The following is a 17,323-nucleotide window of genomic DNA, read 5'->3' on the forward strand; positions in this document are numbered from 1 at the left end:
GAACACCAAATTTCACACCCATTTCCACAACGTCCTTTGCTTTGTACCCACAGCTCCATTATCTGAGGAAAAAACATAAAGGACCCGTCCAGGCTGTGGAATTCCATCTTTAACACCACGCCTTTGCCAACAGCTTCTGTTGGCCATTTCTTTTCCCTTCTAAGCAGAAGGCTTTGCTTGTGAAATGCTTTCAAGACAGTTGCTTGTTTACAATCGGTGACTGCTCACTTAAAACCAGGGACCCCTGAAGTGATTTTGGTCACTAACAAATAGGTCCTTCTCCAGAGGCCGAGCACATTCTCCCAGAGTGAAATTCAGAAGAGCAATTAGTTTTACCTAGATTTGAATCTCCCATTTTTCATGAGTCCCTGAAGCACTTCAAAATGCAGTTACAGGATGCATGGTATCTAACTTTGCTACTTAAAAGAGGAGGATTCTGCTTTCTGCTGCAAGCACACAGTGTTTGGGACTGGTTCACAGCTGCTCAGTAACAGAGAATCCTATGGGCCAGAAGTCTGCTCTGGAAGAAAGCTTTCAGATGATTGATCAAGATCAGCTAGGGCTTACTCCCTGGAATCAAGACAGAAACTTGAGATAAATATAAACACCATAGGGTGGGGTAGGAAAACATCTCCCTGTTGGGGCTGTTTGAGGCAGGCTCCAAATTCCACTCTCCCAACCATCACTTTACCAGACAGTTTTTACATCATTCCCCACTTTCAGTCTCCTTAGTCTATACCCACAACTGACACCATCTGAACCTTCTGGAGAGGTTTTGTGTCTGGTGCTATCCAAGTGCAGAACGAGGCCAAATCACAGGATACACCAGCAACAAGGGAACTCCTCCTCCTCAAAACCTGGCTTAAGTGTCCTGGTCAATTATTCAAGACAATCTCAAAGTAGTTCATTCACCATATATACAAAGAGGCAAACACTAAAAAAAATGCTGAATGTATATTCAGGGCTTGAAAAGACTACGATTAACTGATGAATTGCAATGGTTTTACCTCACTCATGCATTTTAAAGGATTTACTTTCTGCGTACAGTCAGATTCAGACCCTGGAAAACCCCTAGCCATATATAAAGAGCCCATGATACCTATTTAAACATGTTTCCAGGTCTGTGATGTCTTACAATGAAACTGATAGAGCAAGAACAACTACAGCATTCAGCTGCGACAAAACAAAACAAAGTTATCCAAAAGTGTTAGCAAGTTATAATCAAGTGCCTCACTTTTTGTTGCACTTTGGATTTACAGTAACCACAACTGTTACTCGCTAGTTGTCATAGATCTTGCAAGCTCAGAGCAATGAGGAAGAACAAGGTGAACACTGCCACTTGGTGGAAAAGGGAGATAGGAAACATTTGCAACTGCTCCAAGTAAAACTACTTTTACAATGATGTTCCATCTCCCCCCATCCCAAGTGAATTTCTTCACAGCATGGCTAGCGCAACTCCACCAGTGCCCCACAGAATGCCATATAGCAACATGCCTGCTCTATTACCAGTACATCACTGGGCTGTCTTGCAGTACGCTGTGTAGCAAAGGTGTGCTTCTACCTCTCCCTCAAATGCCAGCTGGCTATTTAGCTAGAATTAAAAAAAAAAAAAAAAAAACCAAAAGCCCAGAGGAGGCTATTCCCTTTTTCACTTATGTATGAAGACACCTATTAAGGATGACATGGAAGTCTGAAACTGCTGAAGTTCAGATATGCATCCCTGCTATTCTTCTCAAATCCTCATCTTTCATGCTGTGCTAGGATGGCAGGAATTACATTTTACCTTTTTTTTTTTTTTAAGTTTAACTTTAATTTACATTTTCAGTTCTTGCAGAGTTCCTACTGCAGAGTGTACCCAAGATACCAAATGCTTTTAATACATTCAGTGTTTCTTTGCTTCCCCACTGAAGCTGAAACACTGCCTCATGGCCATGTGTAGCTCTTCTTGAGAAGGGCAAAACGCACCTAGACAGGAGCACATACAACTCACTGAAATCAAGAGGCTTTTTAAACAAGACAACATGAAACGTCAGCAACATATTAAAGCAGTAGCCACACAATTCAGTGGTAAGATTTCTGTAATGCATTATTACTCAGTCAAGAGCTACTATAGTCCGATTTTGTTACTTCTCTCTTTGCCAGATCTTTTCTCCACTGCCCTGAAAACCTACAGCCCTTTTAGGAGACAGAAATGCACACAATTGCATCAGGGCTCTACTACAGACATTGTGGTGATGTACACCAAATTTCTCTTTTAAGGAAAGCCCATCTGTTCTTCTTTCACAGTACGCATTTGAATCCAGCAGTTTTTACAGAAACATCTTGCTAGCATGCTTACCAGCCACAATGGCAAAAATTTAGAAGTAGAAAAAGGATAAAAGTGAAAGGTTACCTTTTCCTCTCTTTCAAAAAAGGTCATTTATTTTTCTTGCAACAAGGAAAGGAGACAATACATTCCATTTCCAAGTGCCTCCTACCTGTATGCCAAAGGCATTAATGATATTTCACACTGATGCAAGAGACTTCAGCTGCAGTACAGCTGCCAAGATTTTCAACTGTGTATCACTATAAACCCATAAAAATATTGTGGATACTGGAAGAAGGTGATGCTATAAAACTCGTTTAAGCAGAATAGCTAAACACATTCATTTGCCTTCGTCTTGTCCTACGCTAATTGAAATGCTCTAAAGAATTTCAGTTTGCAGCACAGTCCTCTGGTTTCCTTAGCAGAGCTTAGAGACTATCTGCATCCTTGAGGAAGCTACTGGATAAAATAAAGGCCCTTGGAATTGTCATTCACTCAGTATCCCACAAAACTGCTTATATTACATGGGGGATTGAACTAGCATAGGAGTTTGAGCACAGTTCTCTATGAAGTTTCAAATGGATTTTCTCTTTTGTCTGTCTTCCAGCTTTTAGCCTGATGTATGTTTCTATGTGCTGTTAAACACCTGTTGTTCAGCAGAAACAAGATAAAATCCCAGGATAAAGATGACTTCAACTATTTATGATAGCTATCATCTGGGGATCTTATTTCACTTTTTAAATTTTAAATACAACCTTTACAAAACAGCTTCATTCAGAAGGACAGAAAGAGCTGGAGACAACTGAATTTATTTTGACACATTTCATGACCTCTAGGAGCATAAGATCATTTATTCATTAAGTTGTTCTAAACAAAGAAAGTATTCCAACTAACACTGGTCATAAGAGAATTCTGTACCGAATACTACATCTCCCAGAGCCCTGCAAAACAGGTGAGATGCTGTCAGAAAACCTACCTCAGATCTAATGCACAAGATGACTAAGTCCATGAATGCAGATCTTGATCGTGACTCAGCCCGTAGCCTAACTGGTTAACTACCTTTGGCAGAAGCCAGAACTAAAGTCAAAAAAACACGTTACAGCTACAAAAAGGAAAGTATGAAACTAGCTACGGAAGATCACAAATGAACACCAAGCCATGCTGTGAAGACTTATTCCTCTTGTACTGAGCTTCCCCCCCCACAACCATACCACACTTCCAAATACCTTTAGGTCACCAGCCTCAGGTTTTTCAGTCTCTGAATCGTCATCTTCCTACAAGACAAGAATTTACAGGATTAAGCTTAAAGAGCAGGCTTGGCAAGTAACTGCACTTACAGCAAAGGGCTTGCATTCAGCAGCCCAGCAGTAGTCCAAGACCCTTTCCATGGAAGGTAGTTTTGCCCCACCCACTCATGACCAGAAAACAAGTCCTACAGTCAGGGAAAGAAGTGTTTGTTTGGTTTGGGGTTTTTTTTAGGCAAAAGCATCACTCAGTAGCAGATGTCCCCCGCAAAACTCATGCAGCTCCTGAATGCTCAGAACTAAACAATAAGAAGAAACAGAACTGGGAAAAAAAGCATTTGTCATTTGATAATTCTGTCTCTTCCAGTTGGCAGGGGAGCTTTTTGCCCTTGCCCCCATTTAGCAGTACTCACAGAAAAAGCAGCATTTGCAAGACCTATTATACTCCCAAGCATACATCAGCAACACACAGAGGACACACAGCTGGCCTGCCATCCAACCAAACATGCAGGCTTGGTGAGGGTCTGGCCTAGCACCAAGTTCCAAAGATCCGGTGATGCCAGCTGACACCGCATCTTTCTTATTTGTGTAGTGCTCTCGTAGCCTCATTTGCAGATGATGTGAACTTGCAGAGAAGGGAACGACTGACAAATTTCACTGTTTCAGGTAACTGACTCCATTCAGTTTTTATTTCTACCCAGAAATAAACCAAAGAATTGGGCAAATTTCTGCCTGGTGAGAGCTTAAAATACTGAACTCGGCCTCGTGTAAAATTCTACAGCGCATGAGAAGTAAGCTCCAGCTTTGGTCCCAACTGGTAGGTAAGTCTACTGTTCCACTGCCCTATGAGCTGCTTCACTGGGGATTGTAGAGTTGCTTATATTTCTAGACATAAGTACATACTCTGGGTTCAAAACAAGTTTGAGGAGCAGAAAATGTTTTTCATGCTCACACAACTCAGCAGAATGTTTTTTCCTCCAAACTTTGCCACAAATTTCAACTTTGGCCCCAAAACAAGAACTTGGTGTTTCAGCTTCAAAAAGAAAAACAAAAAAAGAAGTGAGATGATTACATGCAACTGAAAGGAAGAGTTTACAACAAAATGCCCACCTCAGAGTATTAGCACACGAGCAAGTTCTGGCCAGGCAAGCTAGAGAATGACCACACAATAACATCAGTAAGTTTTAGTTGCCTGAATTAACATGCACATCCCACAGAAGTGAGACATCAAACTCCTTCACTTCAGCTACTCTCCAGCTTACCTTTCTGAAACATGCACATATGCTAATAATTCAGTCTTAACTGTCAAAGTTTAATAACAGTAATTTTGTAACTAGAAAAGAACCATAGTACCAAGTAACTTGGTGTTTATCACAAATGAGATTCCTCTCCCCTCCACAGTCCCACCTATATTATAAAGATAAAAATCATTTTCAACAAAGCAAGTGGGTTGAATCATTCATGTTATAGATAGGTAACTGAAACAGCTCCCAAAACCTCCTAATCTAGCAGGGGATATCACTGAAACAACATCAACAAACAAAGAAGCATTACTGAGAACTGCCTTTGAAAAGACAGAGGCTTTTCAGTCACTGTTCAGGTAGATATTATAAGCACAGAGTTGTTTAGATAAAAGCCCAGGACAACCTGAGTCCAACTCACACTGCTTTCTAAAAACAACTCATAACCAATATAAGCTACTAGCAGAAGCAGTATCAAGGAAGGTCTCAATTCTGGTCAAAGAATACTTAATGCAAAAAAACAAGCATTGCTCTCCTGCAATAAGACTGGAGAGAAGGCACACTGTGTAACCTGCGTGCATCTGTACAGTAACTGCAAATATATGTGAGACCTACTGGCTGGCACCAGAGTGACTCAATCGATTGCCATTACTTGAACAGCAACTTGTACCTCCCAGATGATGGACAGCTGCAACCTGCACTGAAAATGGTGCATGCAATAAAGGCTACTCCATTTACCTACCCATTCGTCAATGCTAACTAAACACAGCTGACCTTGACAAGCATCTGGATCACACCTACCACTTTCTTGAAACTAAAGAGATCTCATTGAAGGGGGGGGTCTAGAAGTTTTGGATATAAAAAGAAGAATTACTAAAGCAGTAAAAAAGCTTCACTACTTTGCTTAGCCAGATGCCAGGAGCAGACCCTGAATGCTACTTCTTCCACCTTCCCCAGTTAGCAACAGAACAAAACCAAAAGCAAGAACAAGAGACAGACAAATTTCTTGTCTGCTACTTGGGAAAACAGATGGCAGAAACAGTGAATGTCTCATAAGAGACTGATCTAATGCACACAAAGTAGATTTTAATGAGGAAAGGTTGTAGTAACGTAGCCATATTTCTTTCCTCTACCGTGGAGCCAAAAAACTAGAGCAGGGACAAGATAACACATTCTTAATGCGGTCGTAAGCAAAAGGTTGATGAGAAAGAAAGGAGACAAGAGTCTCCCTCCCCACTCCCCCAAAACTTACTGTTTTGCTCTTACAGACACACGACAGAACTATATATCCTTTTGTGTACTACAGCTGCGCTCTTAGGTAGTGAGCTACATGCTCTGTCTCACAATGTACCAATTATCTCGACATTAGGTGATGTTATACACATGCCATGCACCTGTGACAAACAAAAGCCACTCACATCTAAACAGGACACCGTTACATCAAGATAACCTGATGCAGTGAATGGGTTTAGTTATACACAAAAGAATAATTTAAGACATCACAGAAATTTATTCTTTTTAATCCTCCAGCTGACCATGCAACAGCATGTTCCTTTTACAAGGTTCTCATATATGTCAACTACACTTAAAGAATAATTTTCATTTAGTGTGGCTGTTGACTTGTATCAGCCTTTTTCCCATAAAAGAGTCAAATGACATCAACACAGTTAGTAACAAGCAACACGAGCTGCGTCAAGCTGCTGATGGGTTTCAAGGCAAATGCTTTCTACTTGAAAACAAAGTGAATAGAAGTATTTGGAGGGTGCTAAAACCCACACCAGGAGTCAGATATTCCGGGTTCCTGCTTGGGTTGCTGGTCAGGGGCTTTACTTGAAGAGAGAAAAGCCTCTGCAACGCATGAAAGGCATCAGGGAAAGCTCTCAGACCAGAGAGATACTTACTGACTGCCTGCTGTTCTCATCGTCCTCTTCTTCATACCCGTCCTCGTCCCCATCCAGGCGAGTGAAGTCGTCGTCTCCGTACCCAACCGAGACCAGGCCTCCTTTCTCTCCTAAAGAGGAAGGGAAAAAGAAAACCATGAGGAAAGAGGAGGTGGCAACGAGTAGGGCCTTCCCCTCTGTAAGGGGAAGGGGGCAGGCCGGGGCGACCCGCCACCTTCCCCAGCCCCCTCCCTGCCCTCACCTGTAGCCGCTCCCCCATCGCTTCCCGCCGTCCCGGCCTCGCTGTCCGACTCCGGGTCCGAATCCTCGGCATAAACCGCCAACGAGGAGAGGACACTCCGCTTCGCCGCCGCCATCGTCCACCTCTGCCGCGGCGGACTTCCGGCGCGCGGAGATGACGTCCTCAGTGCAGTCGCCATAGCAACGCCGCCCTTCTTCTTCCGCCTTAAGCGGGCTCACGTTAAACCGGGAGAACTCCGACATCTTCGCACGGCGAGAGGAGAAAACCCCTCAGCGAGGCGGAGCAGGGTTTCTGTGGGGGAGGGAGAGGAGCGATAAAAGATGCGCGGCCTGTTTATAGCGGGGGGCTGGCCCTTTAAGAGTTGTTTCTGACGTCATCGCGCGGCGCCGCGACAGCACCTGCCGGACCCTGACCAAGTGCGAGAGGGTGGGGGGTCGGGGTCGGGGTGAGGAGGGGTACAGCTATGGCGGGACGGGACATGAGGCGGCGGAAGGATACGGCCCCTCGGGGGGGGTGTGAGGAGGTCTCCAGGCTTCCCTCTTCTCCCCCCTCCCCCGTGTGGGGGTGCGGGCGGCTTTGCGGGGCAGCGAGGCCCGCCCCCCCGCTATGGTCCCCATCAGCTGTGCCCGGCCCGTGCCCCACGGGGAGGCCTCGGGGCAGGGGGGCGCCTTGTCCCAAAATAAACGATATTGGGGTCCCCTCCAGTGAGAGGCCCTGGATAGCATCCTTGGGGGGAGGGCCTGGCAGGGCAGTCATGGGGGAGGTCACGCAGGTGGCATGAGCTAGGGCAGGCCTCGGCCAGGGGAGGGTGGTGGGGTTCGGGTTTAGCATCGGTTCCTGTCACTGTTCACAGCTTCTCTAGGATGAGCGGCGAGGCTCCCCCGGGCCTGGAAGGCAGGGTCCGGAAAACTCTGCGAAAGGTCTTTGGGTTTGAATCCTTCAAAACTTCCCTGCAGGAAAGCGCGACCATGACTGTGGCAAGAGGTGAGGCTCAGCATCGGAAAGATGTGAAACACGTCTGGTTTTCCATCTTCCTGTGAGGGTGGTACTGCAGGAGCTGGTATTGTGCCTGCTTTGAGAAGACACATCACCTGGACTAGGCAGGACCACCTGGCCCTCCAAGCCCTCCCCTGCTCTGAGATCATTTCAGTGGCATAGGAGCACGAGCATGTGCTGTGCGCAAGCTCTCTGAGCATGGCTTTGCCCTGCCTGTTCTCCTTTGCATTCGTCTTATAACCCCACTACTGCATCAACCAGAAAATAGGAAACCTTAAAGTACAGTCTTGCTGGTATCTCCACTGGAGGCATCTGCCAGCATGTTTATGGTCAGATGAGGTCAAAACTGTTTGCCTTTATACATTTTCAGAGTAAACTTGTCCTTGTTGTAGGCAATGTTAGACAGAGATGATATCAGTAGAAGACTTGATTTCCTGGCATAGTTTGTATCTATTCTCTGAATCATGTGGCCATTATCAGAAACATGATTTTGCTGGTGTTAACCTATCCACCAACATACCGCTGTTGGTTGGACAGGCAGCTCCTGCATACAAGCTGCCAACCGTGAGCTCCCCTGCCAGGTCTCACGATGTGAATCAGAACAGTGTCAAACTCGGCACTTGGGATGTAGTTACAATTTTCTTCCGTCGCCAGGAGCTGTGCAGACGTGCTGTTGACAACAAACCAGCTGAAAGTGGTGTTCTGTCAGCAGGGTGTCTCTGCTTGTTAACATTGCATGCACTGGCATCTCCCCTGACTTGAAGTGGATACTGCTTAGTGCAGTGACAGTTACTAACTGCATGATATTATCTATGTGGTTGAGATTTCCAACCCTTATTTCTTATGAGGTACCTTTCTGGGATAAGCTTTAAGAGGATGTGGTAAAGGTCTGTCATGGGGCTGGTAATTTGGTAACTGGAGGTCTGTAAGATGAGTGAAAGCAGCTCATCTGGAAGAGAATTAGCATGAATAACTTGTTTAACTTCTCTTTATCTTGGTTTCTGTGTATCTTCTGGTACTTTTGTAAGGCTGTTTCTAAATGTTTACAAAGCTATCAGAGATTCTTTGAAGGAAACCATTGCAGGCATGCAAAGTATTGCTATGCTTTTAGAACCTAACATGAAGTGTCTTTTGTCGGTATGCCACATGGTACACGTCCACATATGCTGTTTCTCACAGATTACAAGCCTTTCTGCCCACCCCTCCAGTCAGAGCTCTGGGAACTCACCAGCAGTCAGTAGCCTTGAGCTTTCTTCTGTTGTCTTTGCAGGCGAGAAGGATGTCTTTGTATGCATGCCCACAGGGGCAGGGAAATCCTTGTGCTACCAGCTTCCTGCAGTTCTGGCAGTGGGCATCACCATTGTCATTTCACCTCTGATTGCACTGATTCAGGTAACTGTCTCCCGTTAGCTGTGGAAAAGCGGTCAGTGAAGGGGGTTGGGAGACGCTGGAGGCACAGCTGACTCTTGTCTTTCTGTCCACGAGTCTCTGCTATTGGCCTGCCTCTGGATTCTCATCTTGATGTCTCAGTGTGTTTTCCTTACCCAGTGATAGGTGAACAGACTGCACCTTAGCTGCAGAGCAGAGTAATGCTCTGGCATGATCATGCTCTGGCATGATACTATGCAGTTCTCTAAAGGAGGTTTTTCTTCTTTAATAATAACCTGGTAGTTTTTATAACTGAGCCTTTCTCCATTTTCTCCAGTTGTCTTTTACCTCCAGTGTGCTATACAGAAGCAGCAAAGTAGAGTGGACCAAACTGGATCAAATGGACCGAACTGGATCCTTCCCCAGAATAAAACTGCCATTTTAGCTATAAAGTAATAACTTTGGGAATGATGAAGTTGCCTTTGAAGGCATAATTTGTTCTGCATCAAAACGTGTTTTTGTTGCAGTCAGTCTTTCTGTCATGGGAAGAAGCTGGTTTAGCAAAGCTGCTCCTTGAGCGCTTTCAACTGTGAGACCTTTTTTTTTTTCCTGTATTTTGCCTTTTCTACTGTTTCATCACCTGTTGGGAGAAACATCTCCCTGTAAGAGCAGCTGTAGCATTGCTTAGACATCTGTAAAGCATCTGATTAACATTGCATGATATCTGGTGTTGTAGGCTGCTGTTTTGGTTTTTGTAGTGGTTTTGTTTTTTTTTTTTTTAACTACTTTACAGTCTTAATGTAATACATTTTAAGAATTAAGAGCAGGCTTGGTGATACACCTCATAAAGGTGTTATAAATAGTGAATTTGTTTCAAGTGAGAGGATTTCTAATTAAGCTCCAGCACAGGCAATATTTTATCAGTGAAATGGAGGTTAAAAAAGTTACCACTGTAAGATTTGCAGGTGAAGCAGAATGTGTCAGAGTGACAAATAGGTTGAGACAGGCTCAATGAGTCTTAGGGAATAGAGCTGGAGTGAACCTTCAGAGGTCTTCTCATCAAGCCCTGAGATGGGGTGTCTATGCCTGAAATGATCATGATATATTTCAGTGTAGCCAAACTTCAAGAGCTTAGTCTGCGTAGTTTATTATAGGGAAGGCTGAGAGTTGACTCTGTGGACAGAAAACAGTGGATATTAATTTAATCACTGAAACCAGTTATTGAGTGAAATAATGAGATATCCATTTTTCAGGACTATTCATATCTTCTGAAATGTTATGTGCTAGTCAAGTGCAAGTGAACAGCTCACTGTAGGGAGAGGGAGGTGAATTTGAATGCCCAGGGTTCATCTGGATGTATCTGGATGTGATGCCATGTTTTCTTCTTGGTTTACATGGCATGATTCTCATCCAGACTTGGTTCTGTTGCAGTGGTGATTTGCATGATTCCTATATTTCGTCCTATCTCAGCTGTGTTTGTAACATCCTTTAGCTATTTTGGAATGAAATGCACTCTGTTATTGTAGGGTGGTGGTATTCATCTTCCATCTGTGACAACTTGATTGTGTAAATCCTGAGATGCGTTGGTGGCTTGTTTCAGCTCACTGTGGCTATGATGAGTTATTTTTCACAGATTCCTGCTGGTGTTCCCTAGCAGCAAAAAGGCTGTCTTAAAGTGAATGGATGCACAAAAATGCAGTTGGATGTTAGAGCTGGACAGATATGCTCGCAGCTGAAGATAAAAGCATCTAGATTTGAAGTTCTAAATACCCAGACTGTAGGTGTATGTTGTCCTGAGACTCGATCCTTGAGGTGGAAGTTGGGGCCTTACATGGATTTCCCTAGTAGTCTTTCTTGGTGATGTTGACGTTCTTTATATCCATTTGCTTTTAATTTAATTTTGATTTTGTATTTACTCTAGGATCAAGTGGATCACTTGCTGGCTCTGAAGATCAAAGCCTGCTCTCTGAACTCCAAGCTTTCTGCCCAGGAAAAGAAGACCATCCTGACTGACTTAGCAAATGAGAAGCCCCAAGTAAAGCTCCTGTACATCACTCCAGAGATGGCAGCTGCCTCTTCCTTCCAACCTACGCTGAACTCTCTGGTGTCCCGAAACCTCTTGTCCTACCTGATAATTGATGAAGCACACTGCGTCTCCCAGTGGGGACACGACTTCCGACCTGACTACCTACGGCTGGGTACCTTGCGCACTCGCATACCCAATACACCATGTGTTGCCTTGACTGCCACTGCCACCAAGCAGGTCCAGGAGGACATTGTGGCAGCGCTTAAGCTAAAGCAGCCGCTTTCCACTTTTAAGACTCCTTGCTTCAGATCTAACTTGTTCTATGATGTGCAGTTCAAAGAGCTCTTGGCTGATCCATACACCAACTTGAAGGATTTCTGTCTGAAGGCGCTTGAAGTGAAGAACACCACTGGGGTAGGTTTCACATTTGGAGAAGGTGGCTAAACTGAACAAAATCTACCTTAATGGTCACTGACCTTCCAGTGGTTGGTATGGCCCCGACAGGTCTGTGGTAGGGAAGGAGGAGGTCCCTGGAAGGAAAGTGCTCACATATATTTTTTAGTTCCTCTAAAATAGGTAGAACGTGAAGGCTGTGTTCCTTTCAAAGGTGACCTCAGAAAGGGGTTGGTCTAAAAGAAAATGGATTAGGAATATGTGACTAGCATTTCTGTCTTGGTTTGTCATGTCCCAGGTGATCACTGTGTTTGATTGTGTTCTGCTCTTCTAGTGTGGCGAGGGTGAACAGAAGCATTTGGAGTGTTGTACTGAATTTCCTGTTTTAACACTAATTTCCAAAATAACTCTCAGCAACTCAGTTATAGCCTCTGCACCTGAGTTTATCTGTAAGGTGGAGAGAGACTGCTTCTTGCCTTGTGCCCTCTGGGAGAGGATTGGGGGGCCATATTTGGTCGATATTAGACCTTGTAGGACTTGTAGGGGAACTCTTTATGTCTGATTTACTTCTGTGCTGCAACAGTATCTTTCAGTTGCTAGGGAATCAGCTTGGAGAAGAGATGAGCTTTAGGCATCCCTCCTGTCTCCACCACACTAATGACTGCAGCTTTCTTGATTGGCTTCAGACAGTGTCATGGACTTTCTCTCCTGTCTGCCCAGGTGTACTCCGGCTGTGGCATTGTGTACTGCAGGATGAGGGACGTCTGTGACCAGCTGGCTATTGAATTGAGCTACCGAGGAGTGAAAGCCAAGGCATATCATGCAGGTACTGGAAGCTGCATCTGCATCTCTCAGCAGTTGGTAGAACTGAACTGTACCACCTTTAAGGCCTGGGTTGGGGCTACCTAGAAAACAGCTTTCTAGGCATGGTCTGCAACGTGTCTCATGCTCACACGTCAGGTCTGTGAGGTAATTGTGGGGCCTTCAACAGAATGGCATTCCCTTCACTCCAGAACTGTTGGTTTTGTTGGATCTTGCATGGCCTGAATACAACAACTGCTTTTATCCCAGGAGGGATGTGAATTTTTCTCTTTGGAATAGAAACAGCTGGTACAGACTTCTGCTTGATCACAGGCCAATTTAAACATGGGCAGAGAGGAGTGTCTACATCAGTCTGTTTTAGTGAGGGGGTTGGCTTGCAATGGGGGAATGGAGGAGGAAGAAAATAGTCTTGTTTCTTTTCTTTTTTTTCTTTGTTGTTGTTTCTTTCCCTCCCTCTTTTTCCCTTCCCAGGACTCAAGGCAGCTGACAGGACTTCAATCCAGAATGAATGGATGGAGGAGAAGATCCCAGTTATTGTTGCAACCATCAGTTTTGGAATGGGAGTAGACAAAGCAAACGTCAGGTGTGTGAGGCTGTGTTGTGCACCACTGGAACCTGAAACCTGAGCAGTGGGAAGGGAAAACCTCAGTCTTTCTGTTACCTGATACATCTGACTAAAATGCCTGATGAACACCTGCTAAAACCCACAAAAACAGAGCTGGAGTTTTTTTATCTTAGAAGCAGCAAAAACAAACCTGGAAGGGTTTTGTAAAGAAATTAAAAACAAAGCACCAGAGCTGCTCTTTGCCAGTCATCTTCAAAACCAAGAAAATTGGAGGAATGTTTGTTTCTTGCCACACCCTCCAGGGTTTCAAAAAGAGCCATCTCGATGCAATCACAGCTGTCCCTTTCACTTCTCTTAGTGCAATAGTTGCTGTTAAAAAGCAGTGGGAAGAAAATCTGCACCTAAAATAATTCATACACCCTCTACTAAAATAGTCAGAGCCAGCTTTTTTTAGAGATCTCCTTTTGCAATGCAATGGGGAAAAAAATAGCAGTTCACAAATGGCAATAACCATTTGTTATTGCCAATAACCATATAACCAAAATATAAAAAATACAGCTCCAGTCCAAGGACAGAAACTTTGCACATGTTTTCAGTTGCTGTTCCTCTGGGACTTCTAACTGTCACCATAATTGCTCTGTGTTGTTAGAATTCCTGACCGCAATATAGCTGTGCTGAGTTAGTATTGCGAGCTGTGATCACTTAATAGAGGGATAACTCAGGTGCAGCACACACAACACCCCACACAGACCTACTCTTTACTCTAAAAGCCACATAAAGCAATTGCTCTGGACACTGGGAGAGGGGCAGGACATCATTGAGACAACTACATCTGTTCACAACTGTGCCATCCTTCTGTCTGTGTCACTGTGCTGACAGATAACAGGATCCCATAGCAATGACAGACTATTTTACTGCTTGATGCATGTTACCCAACAGAGAAATGAGAAGTCTCCTAGGATAGCAGCATGAATTAATGACCTGCTGAAATGGCTCTGCCCTGTTCGGTCCAGTGGTCATTAAAAAAGGCAGAGAGTAACTGAAATGCATAGGCTGATTGAGAGTGAAATATAGCTGAAACATGCTTGTAGTCTGGTTAGTTTCCAAGGAATGGAGTTAAAATGACTCTTTACAGGATGTTTTTTAATAGTTTAAAGGACATTATAACTGAGTCTAGGCAACAAGGCACTACTGCTTAGCCTTTGCTCTATATTGGCAGAGTTCTGAGTATTCATGCATATGTTATCAAGTAAGATCAGGTCTGACAAGTTCTGGAGGTGACTTTTCTGGACATGAGGAAAAACAGAGGCGTTGTCTCTTTTTCTGATGGAATTTGCTCCTCTCTCTTCACTGCTAATTCAGTTTTGCTTGCGATTATTTATCAATTCCTTCAGTAAACTTCCTGATGGGGAATAAAGTGTAGGGCTCTGATGCTTCCTGCCTGGCCTCTTCCTGGAGTGTTTGTGTTTGAAGAAACATGTTTGCTTGCTTTTGTCATTTAATCTTTTGCCACACCCATATGCGTCATACCTGCCTCTGGGACATGCTGGTTTTGAGGCAGACTGGTATTTAAAACATTGGCAGTGCTACTGTACTGTAAAATCCTCTCAACACAGGTATAAGCTGAATTCCTGAATATTCAGGTACAAGGTTGAAAGCAGTCTTGCAGTGGTGTGAAAACCTTCCTTTAGAGATTACATATAGTTTAGTAATGATTCATAGTCATTTGCTGGCTAGGAAGGATGCCCTTATCTACAAGTGAGCTTGGTGAGACAGAATTTACCATGCAGACTTTGTTGGCAAAGTGCCTTTTTAAAACAGAGTATTTCAAATTATGTTCTGTAATGTTCAAATTCTGTTCCACAAAATAAATAGGGCTTTTTTATTAATGCTGTATTTCACGGTAAAATCTCCCAAACTCCTTAATGTCCTTATTCTCACTCTTCATAGCTGTGCAATTGTACGCGTGTTTGGGGTATTCATGTGCCCATTCATTTCCATCCATTTGGGGTGACATCCTACTGACATGTTGTTCAGACGCATTTGTTTTCTTACAGCTCTGCTGCTGTCCTTGTGTCTCGTGTTAAGAGGACTTAAATTTGTGTGCAGAATCCCTTGCTCTGCTAAGTCCTCTGTCTTTTATGTTTTTGCTGCCCTATTTTTTTACTGTTGTTGATGTCCATGAACAACACAATCATGCGTGCAGCGATCTGAGAAACCTGCAGCCTTATGTTTCCTGTTGTCTTATCACATGCAGATTTGTTGCCCATTGGAATATTGCTAAGTCAATGGCTGGATATTACCAAGAGTCTGGCAGAGCTGGGAGAGATGGGAAGCCATCTTGCTGCCGCCTCTATTACTCAAGAAATGACCGGGATCAAGTCAGCTTCCTGATTAAGAAGGAGCTCTCTAACATCCAGGTAATATCTGCAGAATAGTATCAACCTGCTAGATATGCTGCCTTTGCTCTGATCTGATTTGCCTCTTGCCTGCAGTGACCTCTGAATATGAAAAGATGACATGAGTTTTTCTGGGTTTAGAGCTGTCTGTAACCCTGTTTCAAGGGATAGCAAAAGGGAGTGAAGCAGGAAGGGAAAGGGCTGCCAGACCCAGCTCCAGCTCTAGGCATGGGTGAGCAGAAGTGTGGAGCAGAGACAGGGTGGTGTCTATACCTGTTTGCCATATTGATCAGAATGGTTGGATTTGGTCATTGCTAGAGTTACTTTATCTGTTTATATTTAAATTGAAGACTATAGTTATTGTCCCCATCTACTTTCAGGAAAAAAAAGGCACCTTAAAAGAATCTGACAAAGCTGTGATGACAGCTTTTGATGCTATTGTGAACTTCTGCGAGGAGCTGGGGTGAGTGCCCTTCTTTCAAACACTGTTTAATGTTGGGTAATGGGAAACCATGCCCTATCCCTTCCAAGGCACTGTTATAGCTGACATCTTGCATATTCAGGAAAAAGAAAATACTGAATGAATTGCCTGATATTTTGCTGTCTGGACTGAGGAGGGTATCCCTGAGACATCTCTCACTCACTCCCACCTCTGAGTTAACTGAGATGTTGGTCTTCGAGCCTGACCAAGTGACATGGTGATGTCAAACTATAACTCCTCTGGCTATGAATTTTACTATGTTCTGTCTTTGATGATGGGTTGACTTAGTTGCATTTGCATTTGTTTTGACTCTTTCCTCCTTCACATCATCTCTCTTCTAAGGAGACAGACAGACAGCCTAATCAGCATGGGATGGAAGCATTTAGATTTAATGTTTCTCTGAATCTCAGGGGCTCCACTCTGAAAAGTACTAGGTATCTGTGATTCTCATTGACCTTAGAAGGAGCTGATGGTGCTTAGAATGTTTCAGAAACAGGCCCAAATTATGAACGTGCCCAATCTAAATACAGACTAGCAACCACAACGTGCATTGTTCAGGTTTAGTTCATGACTTGTAAGCTGTAATTGTACTAATTGCTATTCTATGCTGGATAAGACATGAAAGCTATAATGTTGCCAGTAAGAGAGCAGTATGTGTTCACTAACTGAAAATCGTCAGCATGTGTCTTGCTTTCAAGTCTGCATTTTGTTTCATTTTTCACACCTATGTCTAAGGCAGCTTTTTCAGTGTGAATATAACGTGCTTCTTTTCTGATGCCTTGGTGAGCATGTTCTCTCCTTGTGGTCGTGTTTGGTAAACAAATCCTGTTTTTATGGGGTTGCTCTAGGAAAGTCTTGCTTGTACTGAAGTATGGCACAACACTGAGTCCTGGGACACTTGAAGGAGCACTTCTTTGCCCAAGGTCAAGCCGATTCTAGGAAGTAGCTGCTAGGAGGCTTCTTGCTATAAGAGTTTGATCCACTTACTTGGCTAAGCAGCTCAGCTCCTCCTGGTGTTTGTTACCAGCTCACAGCAAGAGTGGCCAGATGGCTGTTTGTGTCTGGGTTTTGTGTAATCTGAGAGGCAGCTGTATATCTGGTTACATGCTAACTTCAGAAAACCTTGTCTTGGTATCTATTTCACCTTGATTCCTAAGCTGGTTATCAGTATAGTTAGTCATGACAGTCATTTCTTGGAGTGGACATTAGTACCATAAGAACTGGGCTGGGATCACTGAAGTAACCTTGCACAAGCCAGAAGCAGTCACAGGACATTCCAGGCTGGTGTCCCAGTGAGGGCATGAGTTAGGGTCCATGTAACCACCTTACAGCATCTCCCAC

The 17,323-nt window shown here is 43.9% G+C and overlaps 2 protein-coding genes across 7 annotated transcripts in view; one reads left to right on the forward strand and one right to left on the reverse strand.

Annotated features, from left to right (window-relative positions):
* SAP30BP (SAP30 binding protein) overlaps positions 1-7,085 on the reverse strand; it is a 30,599-nt gene extending 23,514 nt beyond the window's left edge. Inside the window, exons 1-3 of one of the 2 annotated variants that reach the window (XM_075518578.1) lie at positions 6,933-7,085; positions 6,692-6,801; positions 3,532-3,579 (exon numbers count right to left, since the gene is read on the reverse strand). In XM_075518578.1, coding sequence (XP_075374693.1) covers positions 3,532-3,579; positions 6,692-6,801; positions 6,933-7,047 — 273 coding nt within the window. In that variant the 5' untranslated portion in view covers positions 7,048-7,085. The remainder of the gene's footprint in view (positions 1-3,531; positions 3,580-6,691; positions 6,802-6,932) is intronic. The other variant, XM_075518577.1, reaches the window with a different exon arrangement.
* Positions 7,086-7,119: 34 nt separating this feature from the next.
* Positions 7,120-17,323, forward strand: part of RECQL5 (RecQ like helicase 5) — a 40,031-nt gene continuing 29,827 nt past the window's right edge. For 4 of the 5 annotated variants that reach the window (XM_075518571.1, XM_075518573.1, XM_075518574.1 and 1 more), the window contains exons 1-8: positions 7,120-7,358; positions 7,786-7,916; positions 9,199-9,320; positions 11,218-11,736; positions 12,436-12,541; positions 13,009-13,120; positions 15,360-15,522; positions 15,882-15,964. In XM_075518571.1, coding sequence (XP_075374686.1) covers positions 7,796-7,916; positions 9,199-9,320; positions 11,218-11,736; positions 12,436-12,541; positions 13,009-13,120; positions 15,360-15,522; positions 15,882-15,964 — 1,226 coding nt within the window. In that variant the 5' untranslated portion in view covers positions 7,120-7,358; positions 7,786-7,795. The remainder of the gene's footprint in view (positions 7,359-7,785; positions 7,917-9,198; positions 9,321-11,217; positions 11,737-12,435; positions 12,542-13,008; positions 13,121-15,359; positions 15,523-15,881; positions 15,965-17,323) is intronic. The other variant, XM_075518572.1, reaches the window with a different exon arrangement.

The sequence above is a fragment of the Mycteria americana genome, chromosome 16 (assembly GCF_035582795.1).
Source record: "Mycteria americana isolate JAX WOST 10 ecotype Jacksonville Zoo and Gardens chromosome 16, USCA_MyAme_1.0, whole genome shotgun sequence".
Taxonomy (NCBI): domain Eukaryota; kingdom Metazoa; phylum Chordata; class Aves; order Ciconiiformes; family Ciconiidae; genus Mycteria; species Mycteria americana.